This window comes from Cetorhinus maximus, chromosome 17 (genome assembly GCF_964194155.1).
Source record: "Cetorhinus maximus chromosome 17, sCetMax3.hap1.1, whole genome shotgun sequence".
NCBI classification, from domain to species: Eukaryota; Metazoa; Chordata; class Chondrichthyes; order Lamniformes; family Cetorhinidae; genus Cetorhinus; species Cetorhinus maximus.
Window position 1 is genome coordinate 81,717,290 of NC_135895.1, and position 23,982 is coordinate 81,741,271.

Below are 23,982 nucleotides of genomic sequence, written 5' to 3' on the forward strand. Positions count from 1 at the left end.
TTGGACATGGACTGCTTCAGTATCTGAGGAGTCGTGAATGGTGCTGAACATTGTGCAATCATCAGCGAACAAACCCACTTCTGACCTTATGATGGAAGGAAGGTCATTGAAGCAGCTGAAGATGGTTGGTCCGAGGACACTATCCTGAGGAACTCCTGCAGTGATGTCCTGGAGCTGAAATGACTGACCTCCAACAACCACAACCAGCTTCCAACTATGGATCCAACCAGTTGAGAGCTTTCCCCGATTCCCATTGACTCCAGTTTTGCTAGGGCTCTTTGATGTCACACTCAGTCAAATGCTGCCTTGATGTCCAGGGCAGTCACTCTCACCTCATCTTGGGAGTTCGAGGTCAGGAGCTGAATGGCCCTGGTGCAACCCAAACTGGGCATCAGTGAGCAAGTGCCACTTGATTGCACCGTTGATGACCCCTTCCATTACTTTAATGATGATCGAGAGTAGACTAATGGGACGGTAGATGGCCAGGTTGGATTTGTACTGGTTTTGTGTACAGGACATACCTGGGCAATTTTCCACATAGCCGGGTAGATCCAGTGTTGTAGCTGTACTGGAACAATTTGGCTGGGGGCTCGGCAATTTCTGGAGCACAAGTCTTCAGTACTATTACCGGAATATTGGCAGGGCCCATAGCCTTTGCACTATCCAGTGACATCAGCCATTTCTTGATATCACATGGAGTGAACTAAATTGGCTGAAGAGTGACATCTGTGATGCTGGGGACCTCCGGAGGAGACCGAGATGGCTCATCCACTCGGCACTTCTGGCTGAAGATTGTAGCAAATGCTTCAGATTTATCTTTTGCACTGATGTACTGGGCATTGAGGATGGGGATATTTGTGGAGCCTCCTCCTCCAGTGAGTTGTTTAATTGTCCACCACCATTCACAACAGAATGTGGCAGGACTGCACAGCTTAGATCTGATTCGTTGGTTATGGGATTGCTTAGCTCTGTCTATCACTTGCTGCTTAAACTGTTTGACACGCAAATGGTCCTGTGTTATAATTTCACCAGGTTGACACCTTATTTTTCGGTATGCCTGGTGCTGCTCCTGGTATGCCCTCCTGAACTCTTCATTGAACCAGGGTTGATCCCCTGGCTTGAAGTAGAGTGGGGGATATGCCAGGCCACAAGGTTACAGATTGTGATTGAGTACACTTCTGCTGCTACTGATGGCCCACAGTGCCTCATGGATGCCCAGGCTTGAGTTGCTAGATCTGTTCGAAAACTATCCCATTTAGCACAGTGGTAGTGCCACACAACAGAATGGAGGGTATCCTCAAAGTGAAGGCGGAGCTTGGTCTCCACAAGGACTGTGCGGCGATCACTCCTACCGATACTGTCTGTACAGATGCATCTGCAGCAGGCAAGTTGGTGAGGATGAGGTCAAGTATGTTTTTCCCTCTCGTTGGTTCCCTCACCGCCTGCCGCAGGCCCAGTCTAGCAGCTATGTCGTTTAGGATTTGGCCAGCTCAGTCAGTAGTGGTACTGCCAAGCCACTCTTGGCAATGGACACTGAAGTCTTCCACCGCCAAAGTACATTCTCCGTACCCTTACCGCCCTCGCTGCTTCCTCTAAGTGGTGTTCTACATGGAGGAGCACTTATTCATCAGCGGGGACGGGGCGGTACATGGTAATCAGCAGGAGATTTCCTTGTCCATGTTTGACCTGATGCCTTGAGACTTCATGGGGTCCGGAGTCGATGTTGAGGACTCCCAGGTCAACTCCCTCCCGACTGTATACCACTGTGCCGCCACCTCTGCTGGGTCTGTCCTGCGTCGGGGACAGGGCATATCCAGGGATGATGATGGTGGTGATCTGTAACATATGATTCCACGAGGATGACTATGTCAGGCCGTGAGACAGCTCTCCCAAGTTTGGCACTAGCCCTCAGAAGTTCGAAAGGAGGACTTTGCAGGGTTGACAGGGCTCAGTATGCCATTGTTGTTTCCGGTGCCTAGGTCGATGCCAGGTGATCCGTCCGGTTTCATTCCTTTTTTGAGGCTTTGTAGCGGTTTGATACAACTAAGTGGATTGCTAAGCCAATTCAGAGGATGTTTAAGAGTCAACCACATTGCTGTGGGTCTGGAGTCACATGAAGGCCAGAGCAGGTAAGGATGGCAGGTTTCCTTCCCTATAGGACATTAGTGAACCAAATGGTGTAACAATCGTTTCATGGTCATCATTAGACTTTTAACTCCAGATTTTTATTGAATTCAAATTCCACCATCTGCCGTGACAGGATTTGAACCCGAGTCCCCAGTGCATTACCCTGGGTCTCTGGATTACTCATCCAATGACAATACCAACTACGCCATCACCTCCCCACCTTTCAAATGTAATCATAAATCAATAATTAATGCTTCTAGCCAGAACAGTGTGTTGAAAGAGCAAGCAAAGGACATGATTTTTGAATGGTTAACAATTTTAAGGCAACGCTGGATAGATTTCTATTGTTGGCCTACATAAGCAAATAAAAGATGCAATACTTCAGTTACTCTGATTAGCCATTAGGGTCTGAAGTAACCCTATTAAGATCATAAGACCATAAGAAATAGAAGCAGGAGCAGACCATACAGATCCTCGAGCCTGATCTGCTATTCTACACAATCATGGCTAATCCTCAGCCTTAACTCCCCAGAACCTTTGATTCCCTGAGACACCAAAAATCTATCTCGGTCTTAAGCATATTCAACGATGGAGCATTCACAACCCTTGGAGTGAAGAAATTTCTCCTCATTGCTGTCATAAATTATCGGCCCCTTATCAAAGACGGTGCCCCAGTGTTCTAGATTCCCCAACCAAGGGAAATAACCCCTCAGTGTCTAACCTAGCAAGACCCTTCAGAATTTCTTATGTTTCAGTGAATTCATCTCTCATTCTTTTAACCTCCATTGAGTATAGGCCGAATTTTATAAGCCTCTGGTCATACGACAACCCTCTTATCCCAGGAACCAATCCAGTAAACCTTCACTGTACTTCCTCCAATGCAAGTACATCCTTACTTAGATATGGAGACCAAAACTGCACACAGTACTCCATGTGTGGTCTCACCAAAGCCCTGTACAATTGTAGCAAAACTTCTTTATTCTTGTACTCCAATCCACTTTCAATAAAGACAAACTTGTCATTTCCCTTAATTGCTTGCTTTGGCTTGCTTGCTAACTTTGTGTGTTCCTTGTACGAGTACACCAAAGTTCCTCTAAACATCAACATTTACAAGGTTCATGCCTTTTAAAAAATATTCTGCTTTTCTATAAGTGAATAACTTCGCATTTCCCCACATTATATTCCATTTGCCATCTTATTGCCCAATCATTTAACCTGTCTATATTTCTTTGCAACCACTTTGTATTTGTTCCTTTTCACAGTTTACATTCCTACCTAGTTTTGTGTTTTCATCTAAATCATTAATATAGATTGTAAATAGCTGAGGCTCGAGCACAGATCCTTGCAGCATGCCACGTTACAGCCAGCCAACTTGAAAAATGCCTGTTTATCTTAACTCTTCACTCTCCGTCAGTTAACCAATCCTCTATCCTTGCTAACATATTATCCCAACTCCGTGAATCCTTCTCTTGCATATTAACCTTTTCACGAGGCACTTTATCAAATGTCTTTTGGAAATCCAAGTATACTATATCTACTGGCTTCCCTTTATTTTCCAAAAACTTCTAACAACTTTGTTAAACACGATTTTTCTTTCACAAAATCATCTGTCTGAACATACTATGATTTTATAAGTGAACTGTTAAGGCTTCCTTAATAAGAGATTCCAGTATTTTCCTGACGACTGTTGTCAGGCTAACTCACCTGTTCTTCCCTGCTTTCTCTCTCTTTCCTTTCTTGAATAGCGGAGTTACATTCCCAAGAGATATTTATGTACCAAATGGGGAATGGAAATCACTTATAATTGGACTTGCATTTACCAAGATAGACCAGTTTCAATTCTGGAATGAACTGGGGCTTCAAATTTTTTCAAGTTGAACCTGTGTTTTTAAATACCGAGCTTTATAAATTATACCTTTGTGTTTTATCAGATAGGTTCACAAAGCAAGCTTTTTCGGCAGTTTTCAGTTAGAACCTACCATAAAATGCAAATTCCTATGTCCTGACACTAGTTGCTAGTTTATAAGAAAGCCTTGTTCAGGATGGAAGGGTGTTCTGCTTTACTCTAATTTCAGTGCATTTGTGTTCATGCTAAACATTACCTTTTAGGCTTGAACACAACCTTCTGTCCACCTTCAAGAACAAGCAGAGCCTTTAGCTGGGTCCCTTTGTAGCCCACATCAGCCTTAATGATCTTTTTGGTGGCCATAGCATGTAAAATGGCTCCAAGCTCTGGAGTATCCTCTGGGTACACCTCCCTGGGAACAACCCACTGTGCTGCTATCTCCCATGGTGACTGCAGCGTGTGCTCCAAATTTGGATTCAGTTCAATCTTGAGTTTATCCATCATATGCTGAAAAGAGTGCTGATCCTCTCGGTTAGCTGCAGTGGAGTCTGAGTTGTCAATCAGGAACACTTTTGTAAAAATGAAAATAACAAGGAGTACGGCTAGCAAAACGACACGCTGCTTCAGCTTCATGGTGGCCTCAGATTCAAGATGTTACTGGTATCACAAGCGGTCTCAATACAAAAGATCGTGGTAACAGTCCAACATTAACTTCAGCTGAACTTTGCTATCACTTTCATTTCAATAATTGCTGTCCTGAAAGAGAGAGAGAAATATATTGTTAATAGAGCCTTTTTCAAAATGTTTCAAAACACAGCACTGGCACAAGTAGTGGAGTGGCTGGTTTCTAATCAGACAGTAATAGATCTGATTTGTCCATCAATCCAATTTATGTGCCATAGGTTGCAATAAGCTTAATCAATTTGCATCTAGTCAATAAATACATATCCTATGCAGCCCAGGGAAAAGAAAATGGGAAAACACAATTACATCTCGTCAGTCAAAGAGCAACATTAATGGCAGGCACAGAATTATGTGGAATCCTGGTCAACTTACCCTACTGGCAAAAGATAATCAGTTGCTCTTGGTTGAGAAAATAAAGAAACTAAAACTAGAAGCATAACTCATCTCCAATTAAAACTGGTTCAGTGATCTGAATTACAACTAAGATCCCTAGGTCTTGCAATAATTATCACTCTTGCCTGAATTCTCTCAAAAGCTTGATTGTTACTTCCAGTGTACAGTACTCCAGACTGCACAATAGGTTTGGCAAGGTTAAAATTATTTGTTTCATCTTATACTCAAATATCCTCGAAATGTGTAACATCAGTCTGGTTATAACAGCTTCACATATAAGAGATCGACGAAATTTGAACTCATTAAAAAACTAACGAAATTTTAATTCATTAAAAAAAATTAGATACAGCTCTGCGCTAAGAAGCCGTCAATCTGTATGCACAGCATCAGGGACATATCAGCAAAAACTCTTGGACTTAAGCCTGGATACACAAAATTTTGAGGGACAATAGACATGCATGAGTTGTCAAGGCTGTTTTTGTTTGAGGAAAAAATGATTGTAGAAAATCATTTTTCATGCAGAAAAAAGGAACATTAGTTACAGGAGTAGGCAATTAGCTCCTCAAGCCTGCTCATCCATTGAATCACTTCAGATCATGACTGATCTACATCTCTACTCCATTTTAACAGCTTTGCTCCAAATCCCTTGATAGCCTTACCTAACAAAAATCTATCTACCCAGTATTGAAAGCTCCAATTGAACTATCACTCACTGAAATTTGGGAATGTTCCAAATTTCTACTCCCATTTCTGTCAGATTTTGTTCATGAATGGCCGAGCGCTAATTTTATGATTAGTAAGATAAGAAATAGGAGCAGAAGGCCATTCAGCCATCAAGCCCACTTTTCCGTTCAATAAGATCATGACTGAGCTAATTGTGGCCTAAACCTGCCTGCGCCACCCCTTTGACTCCCTTGTCAATTAAAAATCTGTCTAAATCAGCCTTAAATATTCAATGACCCAGCCTCCACTGCTATCTGGGAAGGAGCATTCCAAAGACTAATGATCCTCAAAGGAGAAATTCCTCTTCATGTCAGTTTTAAATGGAAGGCCTCTTATTTTTAAATTCTGCTTCCAGTTCCGGATTCCCCACAAGGGAAAACATCCTCTCAGCATCTACGCTGTCAAGCCCCCTCAGAATATTATGTTTCATTAAGATCACCTCTCAGTCTTCTACACACCAATGAGTGTAAGTCCAACCTGCTCAACGTTTGCTCACAAGACAACCCCTTCATCGCAGGAATCATCCTAGTGAAGTATATCCCTCCTTAAGTAAAGAGATCAAAACTGTACACAGCACTCCAGGGTGCAGTCTCACCAATGACAAGATTTCCCTACTTTTATACTCTATCTCCCTTACAATAAAGGCCAACACTCCATTTGCCTACTGAATTACTTGCTGAATTGCATGCTAACTTTTTGTGATTCCTGTACGAGGACACCTAGATCCCTCTGTACCACAGCATTCTCCAGTCTTTCTCCATTTAAATAATATTCTGCTTTTGTATTCTTCCTGTTAAAGTGGACAACCTCACATTTTTCCTGATCTGCCAAATTTTTGTCCACTTACTTAACCTATCTATGTCCCTTTACAGAATCTTGGCATCCTCCCCACACCTTGCTTCCCTACCTATCCTTGTATCATCAGCAAGTTTGGCTACAATGCAGTCTGTCTCTTCATCCAAGTCATTAATATGGGTCATAAATAGTTGAGGCTCCAGCACTGATCCTTGTAGTACCCCACTAGTTACAGTTTGCCAACCTGAAAATGACCCATTTATTCCAGCTGTTTCCTATTAGTTAGCCAATCCTCTATCCATGCTAATCTATCACCCCCAACACCATGAGCTCTTATCTTATACTGTAACCTTCTCTGTGGTACCTCATCAAATGCGTTTTGGAAATCCAAGTACACTACATCTAATGGTACCCTTTTATCCACCCTGCTTGCTACATCCTCAAAGAACTCTAATAAATTTGTCAAGCATGATTTCCCTCCCACAAAACCATGTTGACTCTGCCTGATTTATTATGATTTTCTACATGTCCTGTTACTACCTCCTTAATAATGTATTCTAGCACTTTCCCAATGACAGCTATTCAGCTAAAAGTCCTTAAGTCTCCTGCTTTCTATCTCCCTCCTTTCTTGAATTACAAGTGTTATATTTGTGGTTTCCAATCCGCTGGGACCTGTCCAGAATCTAGAGAGTGCATCCATTATCTCTTCAGCCACTTCTTTTGAGACCCAAGGGTACAGGCCATCAGGTCCAGGCGCTTGTCAGCCTTTAGTCCCATTAATTGTCTCAGTAATTTTTCTATAGTGATCATGATTGTTTCAAGTTCCTCCCTCCCTTTCACCCTCTGCTTTTCTACTACTCTTGGGATGCTTTCTGTGTCTTCTACTGTGAAGACAGATACAAAATACTTGTTCAAAGTCTCTGCCATTTCCTTGTTTCCCCCTGTCTCAACCTCTAAGGGACCAACGCTCACGTTACCTACTCTTATCCTTTTTATATACTGGTAGAAGCTTTTACTGTCTGTTTTTATGTTTCTTGCTAGTTTTCTCACATACTTTAATTTCTCCCTCTATTTTTTTAATCAGCCTTTGCTGGTTCCTAAAAGACAGGATTGAGGGAAGGCAAAGGAAGGGATAAAAGAAATCACATTAAAGGAAGGGAAGGAAGCGAGGGGAGACAGAGACTGCGCATGAGATAGAGCAAGAAAGAGCACATTTATGCCAACTGTCAGCATCCTACAAAAATGCTACAGTAAACTTTGTGTTAACCGACACACTACCAACCGTAATTCTTTACTAACTGCAATTTCTGATGTTCCCAAATACAAATCATCACTTTACCAACCAGAAGCAATTACAAACTTATCCAGAATCCATTCGTGTATACTGCATTATTTTATACTTGTTTGTTTTAATGTATTGCTGAAGACTTAGAAGTAAAAAGAATACTGTCCCTTACTTCTTGAGTACTCGCGTATTAGTTCATGCTACAAGGATTGCACTGTATTCCATTGGTAAAAAGAACTCTCCATTAATCGGCATTTTTGATTAACCAGCACCACCCATTCCCTGAGCATGCCGGATAATAAAGATTTTACTGTACTTAAAACAATTCTCATAAAACATATGTTCAGGCCTACAATATGCGGCAGCAGCTAGAATCCCTTAGCGGCAGCATCTCTATTGGAAAACGCTAAGGGAAGAAGGGAACAGATGCCAATGAAGGTAAAATGGAATGAAGGGAAAAAGGAAATTGGTAACAAGGCGGAATGGGGAACTGCATCAGCCAGCAGGAGAAGGAGGGAGAATGATACCATTTAATTAAGGATAAAAGAATGGGGAGGGGGATATGGAGGGCAGGGTGTGAAACACTGATAACACAGATTTGCTTGAACAACTGTTTAAGCAACAGGAAGTCATGATGAGATAATCAGAGGGGATTATTGATTCCAACTATATTAGAGCTGAATTAATATCAACTGATACCATTAGCCCAAGATGTCTCAGTTGTGCACATGCAAATTTAGCTTCTCATCCTGTGGAACTCAGCAATATATCCAAGCCACCTCTAACATCAGTACTAAATACATGAACAAAGGAGGTCACCCCTAAAACAAACACTGTTCAACATGGTCTTAACTCAGTTCCACCTCTCAACTCCTCCCCTGTTGATACATTATCAGACTGCTTACCTGACATCCAAGACTGGGTAAGCAGAAATTTCCTCCAATTAAATATTGGGAAGTTTGAAGGCATTTTTTTCAGTTCCTACTCAAAACTCTGTTCCCTAGTTACCAACTCCATTCCTCTCTGGGCAACAGTCTAAGATTAAGTCAAAAACAAAAAACTACTGCGGATGCTGGGAATCTAAAACAAAAACAGAATTACCTGGAAAAACTCAGCAGGTCTGGCAGCATCGGCGGAGAAGAAAAGAGTTGACGTTTCGAGTCCTCATGACCCTTCCGCAGAACTGAGTAAAGTTAGGAGAGGGGTGAAATATAAGCTGGTTTAAGGTTGGGGGGTGGGGGGGGAGAGAGAGAGAGAGAGAGAGAGAAGTTGGGGGGCGGGGTGGTTGTAAGGACAAGCAAGCAGTGATAGGAGCAGATAACCAAAAGATGTCACAGACAAAAGGAACATTCTCTTAGATAATATCACCACCTTTAACACGTCTTTGTTCCTTTTGTCTGTGACATCTTTTGGTTATCTGCTCCTATCACTGCTTGCTTGTCCTTACAACCACCCCGCCCCCCCAACTTCTCTCCCGCCCCCCCCCACCCCCAACCTTAAACCAGCTTATATTTCACCCCTCTCCTAACTTTACTCAGTTCTGCGGAAGGGTCATGAGGACTCGAAACATCAACTCTTTTCTTCTCCACCGATGCTGCCAGACCTGCTGAGTTTTTCCAGGTAATTCTGTTTTTGTTTAAGATTAAGTCAATCTGTTTGCAACCTCGGTGTCACATTTGATCCCAAAGTGAGTTTCCAACCTCAAATTCTTGCAACTGCCAAGACCACCTATATCCACCTCTGTAACACTGCCTGACTTTTGGTCTATCTCATCTGTTGCTGGAACTCTCATTCATTACTTCATTATCTCCAGGCTCAACTATTCCAATGCACTCTTGGTTGGTCTCCCACACTCTGTCCTCCATAAACTTGAGGTCAACCAAACGTTTACTGCTCATTTCTTAAATTGAACCAAGTCCCATTCCCCTGATCAACGCTGTGCTCACTAACGTTGGTTCCTGATTTTAAAATTCTCATCCTTGTTTTCAAATCCTTCCATGGTCACACACCTCCACATTTCTGGAATGTCCTCCTACCCCACACCTCTTCGCTTCTCTAATTCTGGTCCCTTGTGAATAAGCAATGCTAATCGTTCCATCATTGGTGGCTGTGCCTTCAGCTGTCTGGACCCCAAGCTCTGGAATTCCCTCTTAACACCTCTCCACCTCGCTTTCCTTCTTTAAGAAAGTGCTTAAAACCTACCTCTTTGATCAAGCTTTTAGTCATCTGACCTAATATCTAATGTGGCCTGGAGTCATACTTCATTACATACTGTTCCTGTGAAGCACATTGGGATGCTAAATCATTGCTGTTGTTCTAAACTACAGGCAATGTACTACAAAAATTACAGCTCCACTACAACCACAGTGCACCTGTTCAAAATAACAACCCTCAAAAGATATGAAATTTGGAAGTATTCTGAACCATGAGGAGGATGGTAGTGTTAAATTTCAAAAGGACATGGACTGGTTGGTGGATGGCAGACAAGTGGCATATGGAATTCAATGCAGAGAAGTGTGAAGTGATTCACTTTGGTTGGAAAAACAGGGAGAGGCAATAAGGGTAAAATTCCAAAGGAGGTGCTGGAGCAGGGGGACCTGGGGGTATACGTGCACAATTCACTGAAGGTGGTAGGACAGGTCAAAGCAAATGGAATCCTGGGCTTTATTAATAGAGTACAACAGAAAGGAAGTTATGATAAACCTGTAAATTCAGTGGTTCGGCCTCAACTGGAGTACTGCATCCTGTTCTGGGCACTACACCTAAGGAAGACATTAGAAGGGGTGCAGAAAAGATTCACAAGAATAGTTCTAGGAATGAGGAACTTGAGTTACACAGATGGACTGGAGAAGCTGGGGCTGTCCTCCTTGTAGAAGAGAAGGTTGAGAGGGGATTTACAGAGATAGTCAAAATTATGATGTGTCTGGACAGAGTAGATAGGGAGAAACTGTTCTTGGTGGCGGGAGGATTAAGAACCAGAGGACCCGGATTTAAGGTGATTGACAAAAGAAACAATGGTGACATGAGGAAAAAACTCTTTTATGCAAGTGATTAAGATCTGGAATGCACTGCCTGAAACATGGTGGAGGCATAGTCAATCGTGGCTTTCAAAACAAATTGAACCATTGTCTGACGAAGAAAATTTTGCAGGGTTATGGGAAAATAGCAGGCAAGTGGCACTAGGTGAACTGTTCTTGCAGAGAGCTGGCACAGACACAATGGGTTGAATGGCTTCCTTCTATGCTGTAACGATTCCATGATCTCTTTTTTGATTTTGACTTTTAATGCTTCAAAGAGGTAACCCTTTCTGACACCTGTCTATCACGATGCTTCAGCAAATCCAATTTCTTTTGACTTGTGCTGGATTGGCATATCAATCTCTACATCAGCATCGGACTAGAGCTAAAATGACAAGGCAATTTCACTGTTTCTTTGGAAAGCTTCCTAATCTCCACAGGGAACAATGAAACCAATCAAGGTGTGACATTCTGAAATTTAAGGTTGATCTGCCAACTAGTCAATTGATAAAGTAATGTCAATTTCACAATCACTTCAATTTTCTGTACATTATATGATAATCACCAAAAACCTGTTGCAGAGATTAATTTTAGTGATCCATTCAGTACACCAGAAAATCAACCATATGCAGCTAATAGCACAATGAGTAAGTATCTAATAGGTTGTATTTTGAATCACTGGAAGAAGCCCTTTGTCTTTTGTTGTCCTATGTCTGTTTTATTGTTAAACTATTATCAGGGAATAGTTACAGCACAGGTATACTGCTAAATCTTAAAATATTTAACATTGTGCTTGGAAACAGAGAAAATAAAGACATTACTGCAATAAAAATGACAGTTTATGAGGAAATAAAATTCTTAGACTCAACCATTTTTATAGGAAACAATGTTTACATGAAACTGGGGCTGTTCTTGGCTATGTGGCATCAAATGGGACAAATGCAAACCACTTACTGGGATGGGCGACCAGGACATCAATGTTCTGAAAGCAAAACACTTGAAAGTGAGCCATTTCACATTTTGTCACAGCTGAATGATTATAGCTCGTTAAAAAAATAGCAAACACAGTACTCATGAGAGCCAAAATGTCAGACTACAGTAAAGTACAGAGTGACGATCTTGAAATGTCAGTGTTTATTCCTGTTGTTTCTAATTTAATGAGAAATCTGGATTCTGAAGTTAAATATAAACTTGTTGAATTTGCTAACCATGTTAAAATGGGGAAAGTATAGACAAAGGTCGTTTGGTAGTACAGAACTTCGCTCAAAATAGGCACAGGTCAAAGCTTTCCGTGTTGCCATGGAGAATGTACCAGTTAACTGATGACTGACAGTTAACTGCCCAGCTTCGTTGAAATTCAAACCTGGCAGGTTGACTCTGATTAGTTAAGGCATTGCCATGGGCAATGAACCAGAGATTGGCTGTCGCCTATTTTGTTAATGGGCTCCATCCTGCGCTCAAATTCACCTTTGAAATGAGCTCCCTTTTCCTGATGTGCTGGTTAAGAAATCTGCCAAGGAGTTTATTACTACCGTCTACTGCAAGCCTACCTTCACTGGTCAATACATGTACTGGGATTCTTACAGTGCCACGTGCTAGAAGATTGGCCTTAGTGGCAGCCTCGTAAATAGGGCCCAAGCCATTTTCTCACCATGCAAAATTGATGCTGAAAAAGGGCATGTCAAAGCCATCCTGCGAGATAATGGCTACCCTGATCAGATCACTGCTCTGATATATATCGCGCAACTCATGAATGGGCTTAAGGCTAGCACTTTCAGTCCTGAAAGGTGCCCAGACTACCTCGGATTACCCTTGAAAGGTAAGGTAGCTCAAAAATTTGAGCAACAGGTGAAGCTAGCCATTTCACGCTGCTACTATGCAGTAGCAACACAGGTGATGTTTGCTACTATAAGAATGCTGCTGTCAAAACTGAAAGACGTTCTGCCTATTACACAAACAAGTAATGTGATATATGAATTTCAGTGTCAGTGTGATGCTAGGTGTGTAGGCCATAACGTCCCAAAGATTAGGGGATCGTATCAAACATACAGACATACGAATTAGAAGGAGTAGGCCACCTGGCACCTCGAGCCTGCTGTGCCGTTCAATAAGGTCATGGCTGATCTGAATGTAACCTCAAACCTGCATTCCTCTACCTACTTCCAATAACCTTTCACCCCATGTTAATCAAGAATCTATCTACCTCTGCTTTAAAATTATTCAAACTCTCTGCTCCCACCGCCTTTTGAAGAAGAGTTCCAAAGACTCTCAACGCTCAGAGAAAAAATTTCTCCTCATCTCAGTCTTAAATGAATGACCCCCTATTTTTAAAGGGTGACCCCTAGTTCTAGATTCTCCCATAAGAGGAAACATTCTCTCCACATCCACCCTGTCAAGACCCCTCAGGATCTTAAAGGTTTCAATTAAGTCGCCTCTTACTCTTTTAAATTCCAGTGGATACAAGCCTAACCTGTCCAGCCTTTCTTCATAAGACAATCTGCCCATTCCTGGTAGTAGTCTAGTAAACCTTCTCTGAACTGCTTCTAACGTATTTACATCTTTCTTTAAATAAGGAGGCCAATACTGTACACAATACTCCAGATGTGATCTCACCAATGCCCCATGCAACTGAAGCATAACCTCCCTGCTTTTGTAATCAATTCCCCTCACAATAAATGATAATATTCTATCAACTTTTCTAATTATGTGCTGTACCTGCATAATAACCTTTTGTGATCCATGCTTTAGGACACCCAGATCCCTCTGAATCTCAGAGCTCTGCAATCTCTCACCATTTAGATAATAAGCTTCCTTTTACTCTTGCTGGCAAAATGAACGATTTCACATTTAGTCACATTATACTTCATTTGCCAGATCTTTGCCCACTCACTTAATCTATCCATGTCTCTTTGTAGCCTTCTTACGTCCTCTTCACAATTTACTTTCCTACCTATCTTTGTGTCGTCAACAAATTTAGCAAACATTCCTTCGGTCCCTTCATCCAAGTCATTGATACAAATTGTAAAAAGCTGAGGGCCCAGCTGATCCCTGTGACACACCACTCGCCACACCCTGCCAACCAGAAAAAGACCCATTTATGACAACTCTCTACTTCCTGTTAGCTAGCCAATCTTCTATCCATGCCAATATGTTACCCCCACACCATGAGCTTTTATATTCTGCAATAACCTTTGATGTGGCACTTTATCAAATGCCTTCTGGAAATCTAAGTACAGTACATTCAACAGTTCCCCTTTATCCATGGCACTTGTGATTGCTTCAAAGAACTCCAATAAATCGGTTAAACATGATTTCCCTTTTACAACGCCATGTTGACTGCCTCATTGCCTTGAATTTTTCTAAGTGCCCTGCTATAACATCTTTAATAATAGCTTCTAACATTTTTCCTATGACAGATGTTAGGCTAACTGGCCTTTAGTTTCCTGCTTTCTGTTTCCCTCCCTTTTTGAATAAAGGAGCTATATTTGCTATTTTCCAATCTAATGGAACCTTCCCCGAATCTAGAGAATTTTGGAAAATTAAAACCAGTGCATCAACTATCTCACTAGCCACTTCTTTCAAGGCCTGAGGGTGGAGTCCATCTGGACCTGGGGATTTGTCAGCCCACAGCCCCAACAATTTGCTCAAAATCATTTCCCTGGTGATTGTAATTTTCCCGAGTTCCTCCCTCCCTTCCATTTCCTGATTTATAGCTACTTCCGGGATGTTACTTGTGTCCTCTATAGTGAAGACCGAAGCAAAATACTTGTTTAATTCGTCCGCCTTCTCCCTATTTTCCATTATTAATTCTTCAGACGCACTCTCTATAGGATCAACGCTCACTTTGTTAACTCTTTTATTATTTAAATATCTATAGAAACTCTTACTATCCATTTTATATTACCAGCTAGCTTTCTCTCACACTCTATTTTTTCCCTCCTTATTAATCTTTTTGTCATTCTTTAGTAATCTTTATATTCTTTCCAATCTTCTGACCTGCCACTTGTTTTTGCTTTAAGTTCGATGCTGTCTTTAAATTTTTTAGTTAACCACGGATTGTGGGCCCTCCCCTTGGAATTTTTCTCTCTCATTGGAATGTATATATTCTGTGTATTCTGAAATGTCCCTTTAAATGTCTGCCACTGAACATCTATTGACATATCCCTTAACCTCACTTGCCAGTTCACTTTAGCTAGCTCTGCTTTCATGCCCTCATAATTACCCTTATTTAAGTTTAAAATACTAGTCTTGGACGCACTCATTTCTTCCTCAAAATGAATGTAAAATTCAATCATATTATGATCGTTGCTACCTCGGGGTGCCTTCACTAGGAGGTTATCAATTAATCCTATCTCGTTGGTCGATGCCACGTCTAGTACAGCCTGCTCTCTGGTTGGCTTCAGAACATGCTGTTCTAAGGAATTATCCTGAAAACATTTGCCCACCTGATTTTTCCACTCTAGATGTAGATTAAAATCCCCATGATTATTGCTGTACCTTTCTGGTAAGCTCCCATTATCCCTTCTTTTATATTCTGTCCTATTGTGTAGTTACAATTAGGGGGCCTGTACAGCACTCCCACAAGTGACTTCTTGCCTTTATCATTCCTTGTCTCAACCCAAACCGTTTTCTACATCCTGGTTTCCTGAATTTAGGTCATCCCTCTCTCAAGTGCTATTACCATCATTAATTAACAGGGCCACCCCTCCACCTTTTCCTAACTTCCTTTCTAAATGTCACATACCCTTCAATATTCAGGTCCCAATCTATGTCATCCAGTAGCCATGTCTCTGTAATGGCTATCAGATCGTACTTATTGATTTCTATTTGTGCTATCAGTTCACCTGTTTTGTTTCGAATGCTACGTGCGTTTAGATAAAGAGCCTTTAGTTTTGTCCTTTTATTATTTTTATAGTGTCTAGCCTTATCTGCTGAGTTACTCTGAGATTTGTACTCTCTGTCCCTTCCTGCCACAGTCTGTTTATCATTTCTCATATTAATATCTGTCTCTCTTGCCTTGTCTCTACTCTTTGGTTTACCATATCTTCCCAAATTTGATTCCTGGTCCCCACTATTCAGTTTTAAAATCCTCTCTACTTCCCTAGTTAGGCGGCTCACAAGGACACCGACCCCAGCACGGTTCAGGTGTAGATGGTACAGATCCAACTTTCCGCTATGCTGATGCCAGTGCCCCGCAAATCGGAACCCACTCCTCCAACACCAGTCTTTGAGCCATGCATTCATTTCCCTAATCTTATTTATCCTACGCCAATTTCCACGAGCCTCAGGTAATAATCCAGAATTTTTTACCTTTGAGGTTTTGCTTCTTAATTTGGTGCCTAGCTCATCACACTGACTATGCAGAGCCTCCTTCCTCATCCTGCCTATGTCATTGGTGCCTACATGGACCACAACCACTAGATCCTCCCCTCCCACTGCAAGCACCTCTCCAGCCCTGAGTAAGTGTCCTGAACCCCGGCACCGGGCAGGCAACAAAGCCGTCTGGACTCTTGCCCTTTGCTACAGGGAACAGTGCCATTCCCCCTCACTATAGCGTCCCCTACTACCATTACATTCCTTTTTGCTCCCCCCCCTTGGATGGCATCTTGTACCATGGTGCCATGGTCAGTTTGCTCATCCACCCTGCAGCCTCCACTCTCATCCAAACAAGCTGAGAAAACTTCAAACCTATTGGACAATTGCAGAGGCTCACACTCCTGTCCCCTTAACTGCCTCATTCCTAGTCACACCCCCCTGTCCCTGGCCACCAAATCAGAAGACCCTATCTTAAGTGGTGTTACTGCCACTTGTTATAAAGCATCCAGGTAACTTTCCACCTCCCTGATGTGTCACAGAGTCTGCAGCTCAGCCTCTAGTCAATGACTCTGAGCCAAAATTCCTCAAGCTGCAAATACTTACTGCAGACGTGTTTGCCCTGGATCACAATGTTATCCAGGAGCTCCCACATGCTGCAGCTTTGACACATCACATGTCCTGCCATCCTTAATGTGTTTTAAATAATTAGTTAACATTAATCACTTATATATGCTGCTTTCTTATATACTTTATTAACTTCACCACCAAATTATTTACTATATTAAATCTTAGGGATAGAATAGAGCTCACTGAAGCATTTGCTACAACCTTAAGCCAGAAGTGCCAAGTGGATGATCCATCTCAGCTTCCTCCAGAGGTCAGTCTTCAGCCAATTCAATTCATTCCAAATGACACCAAGAAACAGCTGAAGGCACTGGAGTGCGCAAAGGCTAGGGGCCCTGACAATATTTTGGCCGTTGTCCTTTCTGAATAGTGGCGGTTATGGGTTTGGAAGGTGCTGTCTAAGGAGCCTTGGTGAATTCCTGCAATGCATCTTGTAAGATGGTGCACATTGCTGCTATTGTGAGTTGGTGATGGAGGGAGTGAATGTTTGTCGATGTGGTGCCAATCAAGTGGGCTGCTTTGACCTGGACGGTGTTAAGCTTCTTGAGTGTTGTGTGAGCTACACTCATCCAGGCAAGTCGGGAGTATTCCATCACACTCCTGTTTTGTGCCTTGTAGGTGGTGGACAGCCTTTGGGATGTCAGGTGGTGAGTTACTCATCACAGGATTCCTAGCCTCTGACCTGCTCTTGCAGCCACAGTATTTATATGGCTAGTCCAGTTCAGTTTCTGATCAATAGTAATCCCCAGGATGTCGATAGTGGGGGATTCAGTGATGGTAAAGCCATTGAAGGTCAAAGAGGCGATGGTTAGATTCTCTCTTGTTGGAGATGGTAATGGCCTGGCGCTTGTGCGGTGCGAATGTTACTTGCCACTTGTCAGCCCAAGCCTGGATATTGTCCAGGTATTGCTGTATTTGGACATGGACTGCTTCAGCATCTGAGGAGTCACAAATGATGCTGAACATTGTGCAAACATCAGCAAACTTCTCCATTTCTGATCTTATGATGGAAGGGAGGTCATTGATGAAGCAGCTGAAGGTGGTTGGGCCGAGGACACTACACTGAGGAACTCCTGCAGTGATGTCCTGGAGCTGGGATGACTGACTCCAACAACCACAACCATCTTCCTTTGTGCTAGATATGGCTCCAACCAGCGGAGCGCTTTCCCCCTGATTCCCACTGACTCCAGTTTTGCTCGGGCTTTTTGATGCCACACTCAGTCAAATGCGGCCTTGATGTCCAGGGCAGTCACTCTCATCTCACCTCGGGAGTTCAGCTCTGTTGATGACCATTTCCATTTCTTTACTGATGATCGAGCTAGAATGGTGGTGCAGTAATTGGCTGGGTTGGATTTATCCTGCTTAGGACATACCTGGGCAATTTTCCGGAGGAGGCCAAGTTGGATCATCCACCCGGCACTTCTGGCTGAAGATTGTAGCAAATGCTTCAGCCTTATTGTTTGCACTGATGTGCTGGGCTCCCCCATCATTGAGGAATGGGATACTTGTGGAGCCTCCTCCTCCTCCTCCAGTGAGTTGTTTAATTGTCCACTATCATTCACGGCTGGATGTGGCAGCACTGCAGAGCTTAGATCTGATCAGTTGATTGTGAGATCGCTTAGCTCTCTCTATCACTTGCTGGTTATGCTGTTTGGCATGCAAGTAGTCCTGTGTTGTAGCTTCACCAGGTTGACACCTCATTTTTAGGTATGCCTGGTGCTGCTCCTGGCATGCCCTCCTGCATTCTTCACTGAACCAGGGTTGATCCCCTAGTTTGACAGTAGTGGTAGAGTGGGGGATAAGCCAGGCCATGAGGTTCACAGATTGTGTTTGAGTATAATTCTGCTGCTGCTGATGGCCCACAGTGCCTCATAGATGCCCAGTCTTTAGTTGCTAGATCTGTTCAAAATCTATCCCATTTAGCATGGTGGTAGTGCCACACAACACAATGGAGGGCATCCTCAATGTGAAGATGGGACTTTGTCCCCACAACGACTGTGCGGTGCACTCCTACCAATACTGTGATGGACAGATGCATCTGAAGCAAGCAGGTTGGTGAGGATGAGGTCAAGTATGTTTTTCCCTCTTGTTGGTTCCCTCACCGCCTGCCACAGGCCCAGTCTAGCAGTTATGTCATTTAGGAGTCGGCCAGCTCAGTCTGCACTGGTGCTACCTAACCACTTTGGTGATGGACATTGAAGTCTCCCACCCAGAGTACATTCTGTGCCCTTGTCACCCCCAGTGCTTCCTCCAAGTCGTGTTCAACATGGAGGAGCACTGATTCATCAGCTGAGGGAAGGCGGTATGTGGTAATAAGCAGGAGGTTTCCTTGCCCATGTTTGACCAGATACCATGAGACTTCGTGGGGTCTCGAGTCGATGTTGAGGACTCCCAGCGTAACTACCTCCCAACTGTATACCCCAGTGCCGCCACCTCTGCTAGGTCTGTGCTGCTGTGGTGATGGTGGTATCCAGGACATGATCTGTAAGATATAATTTTGCTCTTGGCTGTTTACTGTACACGAAAGACAATTTGAAACAATTTCTTCTATATTTCTTCTATAACAAATAATACCGGCCACCAGACTGATTGCTGATTGTGCGACGGGGAGACAGAGAGAGAGTGCAAGGGGGAGAGGGAGAGAGAGTGCCTGAGGGAGAGAGAGTGCGCAGGGGAAGAGAGAGATGGTGCAAAGGGGAAGAGAGAGAGTGCAAGGGGGAAAAGAGAGATATTGCGAGGGGCTATTGCTTGATGAGTCTGTGAGACAGCTCTCCCAACTTTGGCACTAGCCCCCAGATGTTAGTAAGGAGGGCTTTGCAGGGTTGGCTGAGTTTCCGCTTGTCGTTTCCGGTGCCGAGGTTAATGTCGGGTGGTCCATCCTGCTTCATTCCTTTTTTGAGACTTTGTAGCAGTTTGATACAACTGAGTGGCATGCTAAGCCATTTCAGAGGGTATTTATAAGTCAACCACATTGCTGTGGGTCTGGAGTCACATGTAGGCCAAACCAGGTAAGGACGGCAGATTTCCTTCCATACCACTACGCCATCACCTCCCGAAGCATACCCAAGTCCAGGCCTTTGATATATATCAAAAACAGCAGCGGCCATAATCCTGACCGCTGGCCAACCCAAATATAAACTTTCCTCGAAGTTTAAGAGCGGGCGCGCAGAGGTGCGCCTCCGATTGGCGGCCCCAGTTGGGGGCACGTCGCCATTTTACGTGGGCGGGCCTTAATTGACGTCCGCACGGAAGCACTATGCACTCCCTGTGCAGGCGGTGGGGGAGATTCCCTGAGCCGAGGGTGCGCTCTTTCACGCATGCACACGAAAGAGCGCACTCATCTTCCTGAGGCTAAGTGCTGCCTCAGGGAGATCGGCTGTACAATAAAAAATCTGAAAAATAGAGAAAAAAAAATTCCCTGACAGGTCCCCTCATGTGACACTGTCATATGAGTTGGGACATGTCCATAACTTTCAAATACACTTTAATTACATTTTTAAAAACCTACATGAAATCTTATCCCGCCTATAGATGAGGTTTCATGCTTTTTCTAATGCCCGCCAACCTTAAGGTTGGACGGGCAGGCCCATTAATTAGTTTAATGACTCTGTCAATGGCCTCAATTGGCCATTGACAGGTCAGCGGTCACACAGCTGATTTTGCTGAGCCCCCGCCTACCTGAAAGTTTAAATGGGGCGGGGTGACATCAGGAGTTCTGCCCGATGTCATCCCACGTCATTCTGCGCGTCGGCAAGCAGGCCCCGCCCCCCCCGACCAGAAAATCCTGGCCACGGTATTTTGACAAATATCTTTTGAAAGTGCATCAACACATCAACCGCACTACTCTCATCAACACCCTCCATTACTTCACCAAAGAACTCAATCAAGTTAATATGACATGATTTGCCTTTCACAAATTCATGCTTTCATTTATTAACTCATACTTTTCCAAATGCCAATTTAGGTTGTCTTGTATTATTGTCCCTAAAAGTATTTCCACCACTGATGTTACAGTGACTGGTCTATAGTTACCATGTATATCCCTCTCATCTTTTTCAAACATTTGCAATACTCTAGTCATAAGAACATTAAAAAAAATAGGAGCAGCAGCAGACCTCAAGGTCCATAGAGCCTGCTTCGGCATTCAATGTAATCATAGCTGATCTTCTGCCTCAACTCCACTTTCCTGCCCACTCCCAATATTTCTTGATTCCTTCAGACAAAAACAATCTGTTTATCTCAGTCTTAAATATATTCAGCAAGGAGCATCCATAATCCTCTTGAGGTAAAGAATTCCAAAGATGTACAATTTGATGAAGAAATTTCTCCTCATTTTGGTCCCTTATCCTGATGTCCCCATGTCTACAATATCAAGCCCCTTCAGAAATTTGTATCTTGACTCTTGCCCCTTAAGATCGCCTATGATGAGAGGCTGAGTAAATTGGGCCTTCATTCTGGATTTTAGAAGAAGGATGTTTCTCTTCTTAAGGATAACAATGCCATCAGTCAGCGCTGGAAAGAACATTTTGAACAACTCCTCAATCATGAACCCACAGTGGCTGCTGATACCCTCCAAGCTATCCCTCAGTGCCCTGTGATAGAATCCATGGATGATCCACCATCAATTGGAGAGCTGCATCAAGCAGTCAAACAGATGTAAAACAACAAAGCCTATGGCCCCGATGGTATTCCAGCTGAGGTCTTCAAAGCTAGCAGGCTTCTGGTCACATCAAAACTCCATGTACTCATCCAATGGATTTGGGAGGAAAAAAACTCCCCCTCGACTTGAGAAATACGTCAACTGTTTCCATCTTCAAGAAAGGAGATAAATCATGCTGTTGAAACTATCAAGACCGTAGTAGGGGAAACTCTGGCACACATTCTTCTGAATCGCCTACTTCCTGTGGTTGATGAAATCCTCGATAGTGTGGCTTTAGATTTTCCAGAGGAACCAACGAGATTGGTCCTTGTTGCCAGACCAATCCAAGTAAAATGTCAGGAACAACACAAGGAACTTTTCATTCCATTCATCAATATGACCAAAGCATCCAACTTAGTAAATTGCAAAGCTCTGTGGATTGTGTTCCAATGATTTGAGCATCCAAGAAACTTCATCACAATCCCGCAATTACTTCATGATAATATGACTGCAACAGGGAAATCTGAAATAGACCCCTTCAAAATCCAGACAGGGGTCAAGCAAGACTGTGAGATGGCTTCTGTACTATTCACAATCTACCTGACAGTGGCTACTCACCTTAAATATCACCTCACCTGATGTCAGTATTATATACTGTCTAGATGAAAAATGCAGTCACCTCCATGCCCAAATTAAACTGACCAGCGTCGATATACATGATCTATAGTTTGTGGATAACTGCAGTGTCATTACCCACTCTGCAGCAGATTTGTAAGCTACTCTCAATCTCTTCAATTCTGCACACATGAAACTCGGCCTGTCTTTGAATTTTGCCAAAACAAAATGCAATCAACCCACACCCGGTCAGCCAAATATTCCTTACCTCCCATATATGTCGTAGCAGAGACTCTGAAATTTGTTGAGCACTTCCCGCACCTTGACAGTCACCTCTCTTAAAAGGCCAACATTGATGAGGTGATCCAACACTGGATCAGCTGTGCTAGCTCAGCCTTCGACAATCTACGTCAGCGAGTGTTTGACAACAAAGACCTCCACAAGTCAACAAGGCTTAGTGTATAGAGCAATTGTCGTCACCACGTTCCTGTGTTGCAGTGAGACCTAGACTGTGTATCGGTGACACATAAGAATGCTAAAGAAATTCCATCAGTGATGCTATCACTGAACCTCTGAATTCAATTGGGAGCACTGTCAAACAAATGCTAGTGTCCTTCTAGAAGCCAGCTCCACAAGCATTCAGGCACAACACCTGCAAAATGAACTTCGATGGGCTGGGCACCGTGTTCAGATGGCTGAAAACATCTTCCCCTTTAGATCCTGCTTTCTCCATCCTCAAATAGCCAACTTTCCAGGGGGGGACAAAGAAAGTGTTTCAAAAAGACACTCTGAAACTCTCTTTGAAGTGTGGCAGCATTGGCATTGAACTTAAGATAAAAGCAAAAAACTGCGGATGCTGGAAATCCAAAACAAAAACAAAAATAACTGGAAAAACTCAGCAGGTCTGACAGCATCTGCGGAGAGGAACACAGTTAACGTTTCGAGTCCATATGACTCTTCAACAGAACTAAGGAAAAATGGAAAAGAGGTGAAATATAAGCTGGTTTAAGGAGGGGGTGGGACAGGTAGAGCTGGATAGAGGGCCAGTGATAGGTGGAGATAACCAAAAGATGTCACAGACAAAAGGACAAAGAGGTGTTGAAGCTGGTGATATTATCTAAGGAATGTGATAATAAAGGTACAGATAGTCCTAGTGGGGGTGAGGTGGGGGGGAAGGGATCAAAATAGGCTAAAAGGCAGAAATAAAGCAATGGATGGAAATACATTTAAAAATAATGGAAATAGGTGGGAAAAGAAAAACCTATATAAATTATTGGAAAAAAGGGGGATCGGAAAGAGAGTGGGGATGGAGGAGAGAGTTCATGATCTAAATTTGTTGAAACCTTAACCGAGGTTTTCCACCCACGGTGGTTGACAGGGCCCTCAACCGTGTCCGGCCCATCTCCCACGCATCCGCCCTCACACCTTCCTCTCCCTCCCAGAACCATGATAGGGTCCCCCTTGTCTTCACTTATCACCCCACCAGCCTCTGCATTCAAAGGATCATCCTCCGCCATTTCCGCCAACTTCAGCATGATGCCACCACCAAACACATCTTCCCTTCACCCCCACTGGCGGCATTCCGCAGGGATCGTTCCCTCCGGGACATCCTGGTCCACTCCTCCATCACCCCCTACATCTCAGCTGACAACAATGCATGTATGTTCAGCTTGGTTCTCTACTACTGATAATCACTGATTTGTAGGGAAGATTGAAACCTGATCTCAAAAATGGCTTCCTCCGTCCTCTTCCCTTGGAGATGTGAAAAACATAAACCTTGCATTCATGTAAAACTGTTAATTAGCTATCTTTAACCCCAACTGCTTTTCATCTTCGAAGTAAATGCATAGTTTACAGCACAAGTGTTTACACCCTGATACCTATAAGATCTTGATGGGACTCTGGGAGACTCAGAGTC

At 43.2% G+C, this 23,982-nt stretch overlaps 1 protein-coding gene across 6 annotated transcripts in view; it reads right to left on the minus strand.

Moving 5' to 3' along the window:
* The window catches only part of fam20b (FAM20B glycosaminoglycan xylosylkinase), a 207,916-nt gene that overhangs the window by 94,246 nt on the left and 89,688 nt on the right, over positions 1–23,982 (minus strand). For all 6 annotated transcript variants that reach the window (XM_078561523.1, XM_078561522.1, XM_078561519.1 and 3 more), the window contains one exon: positions 4,230–4,729. In XM_078561523.1, coding sequence (XP_078417649.1) covers positions 4,230–4,606 — 377 coding nt within the window. In that variant the 5' untranslated portion in view covers positions 4,607–4,729. The remainder of the gene's footprint in view (positions 1–4,229; positions 4,730–23,982) is intronic.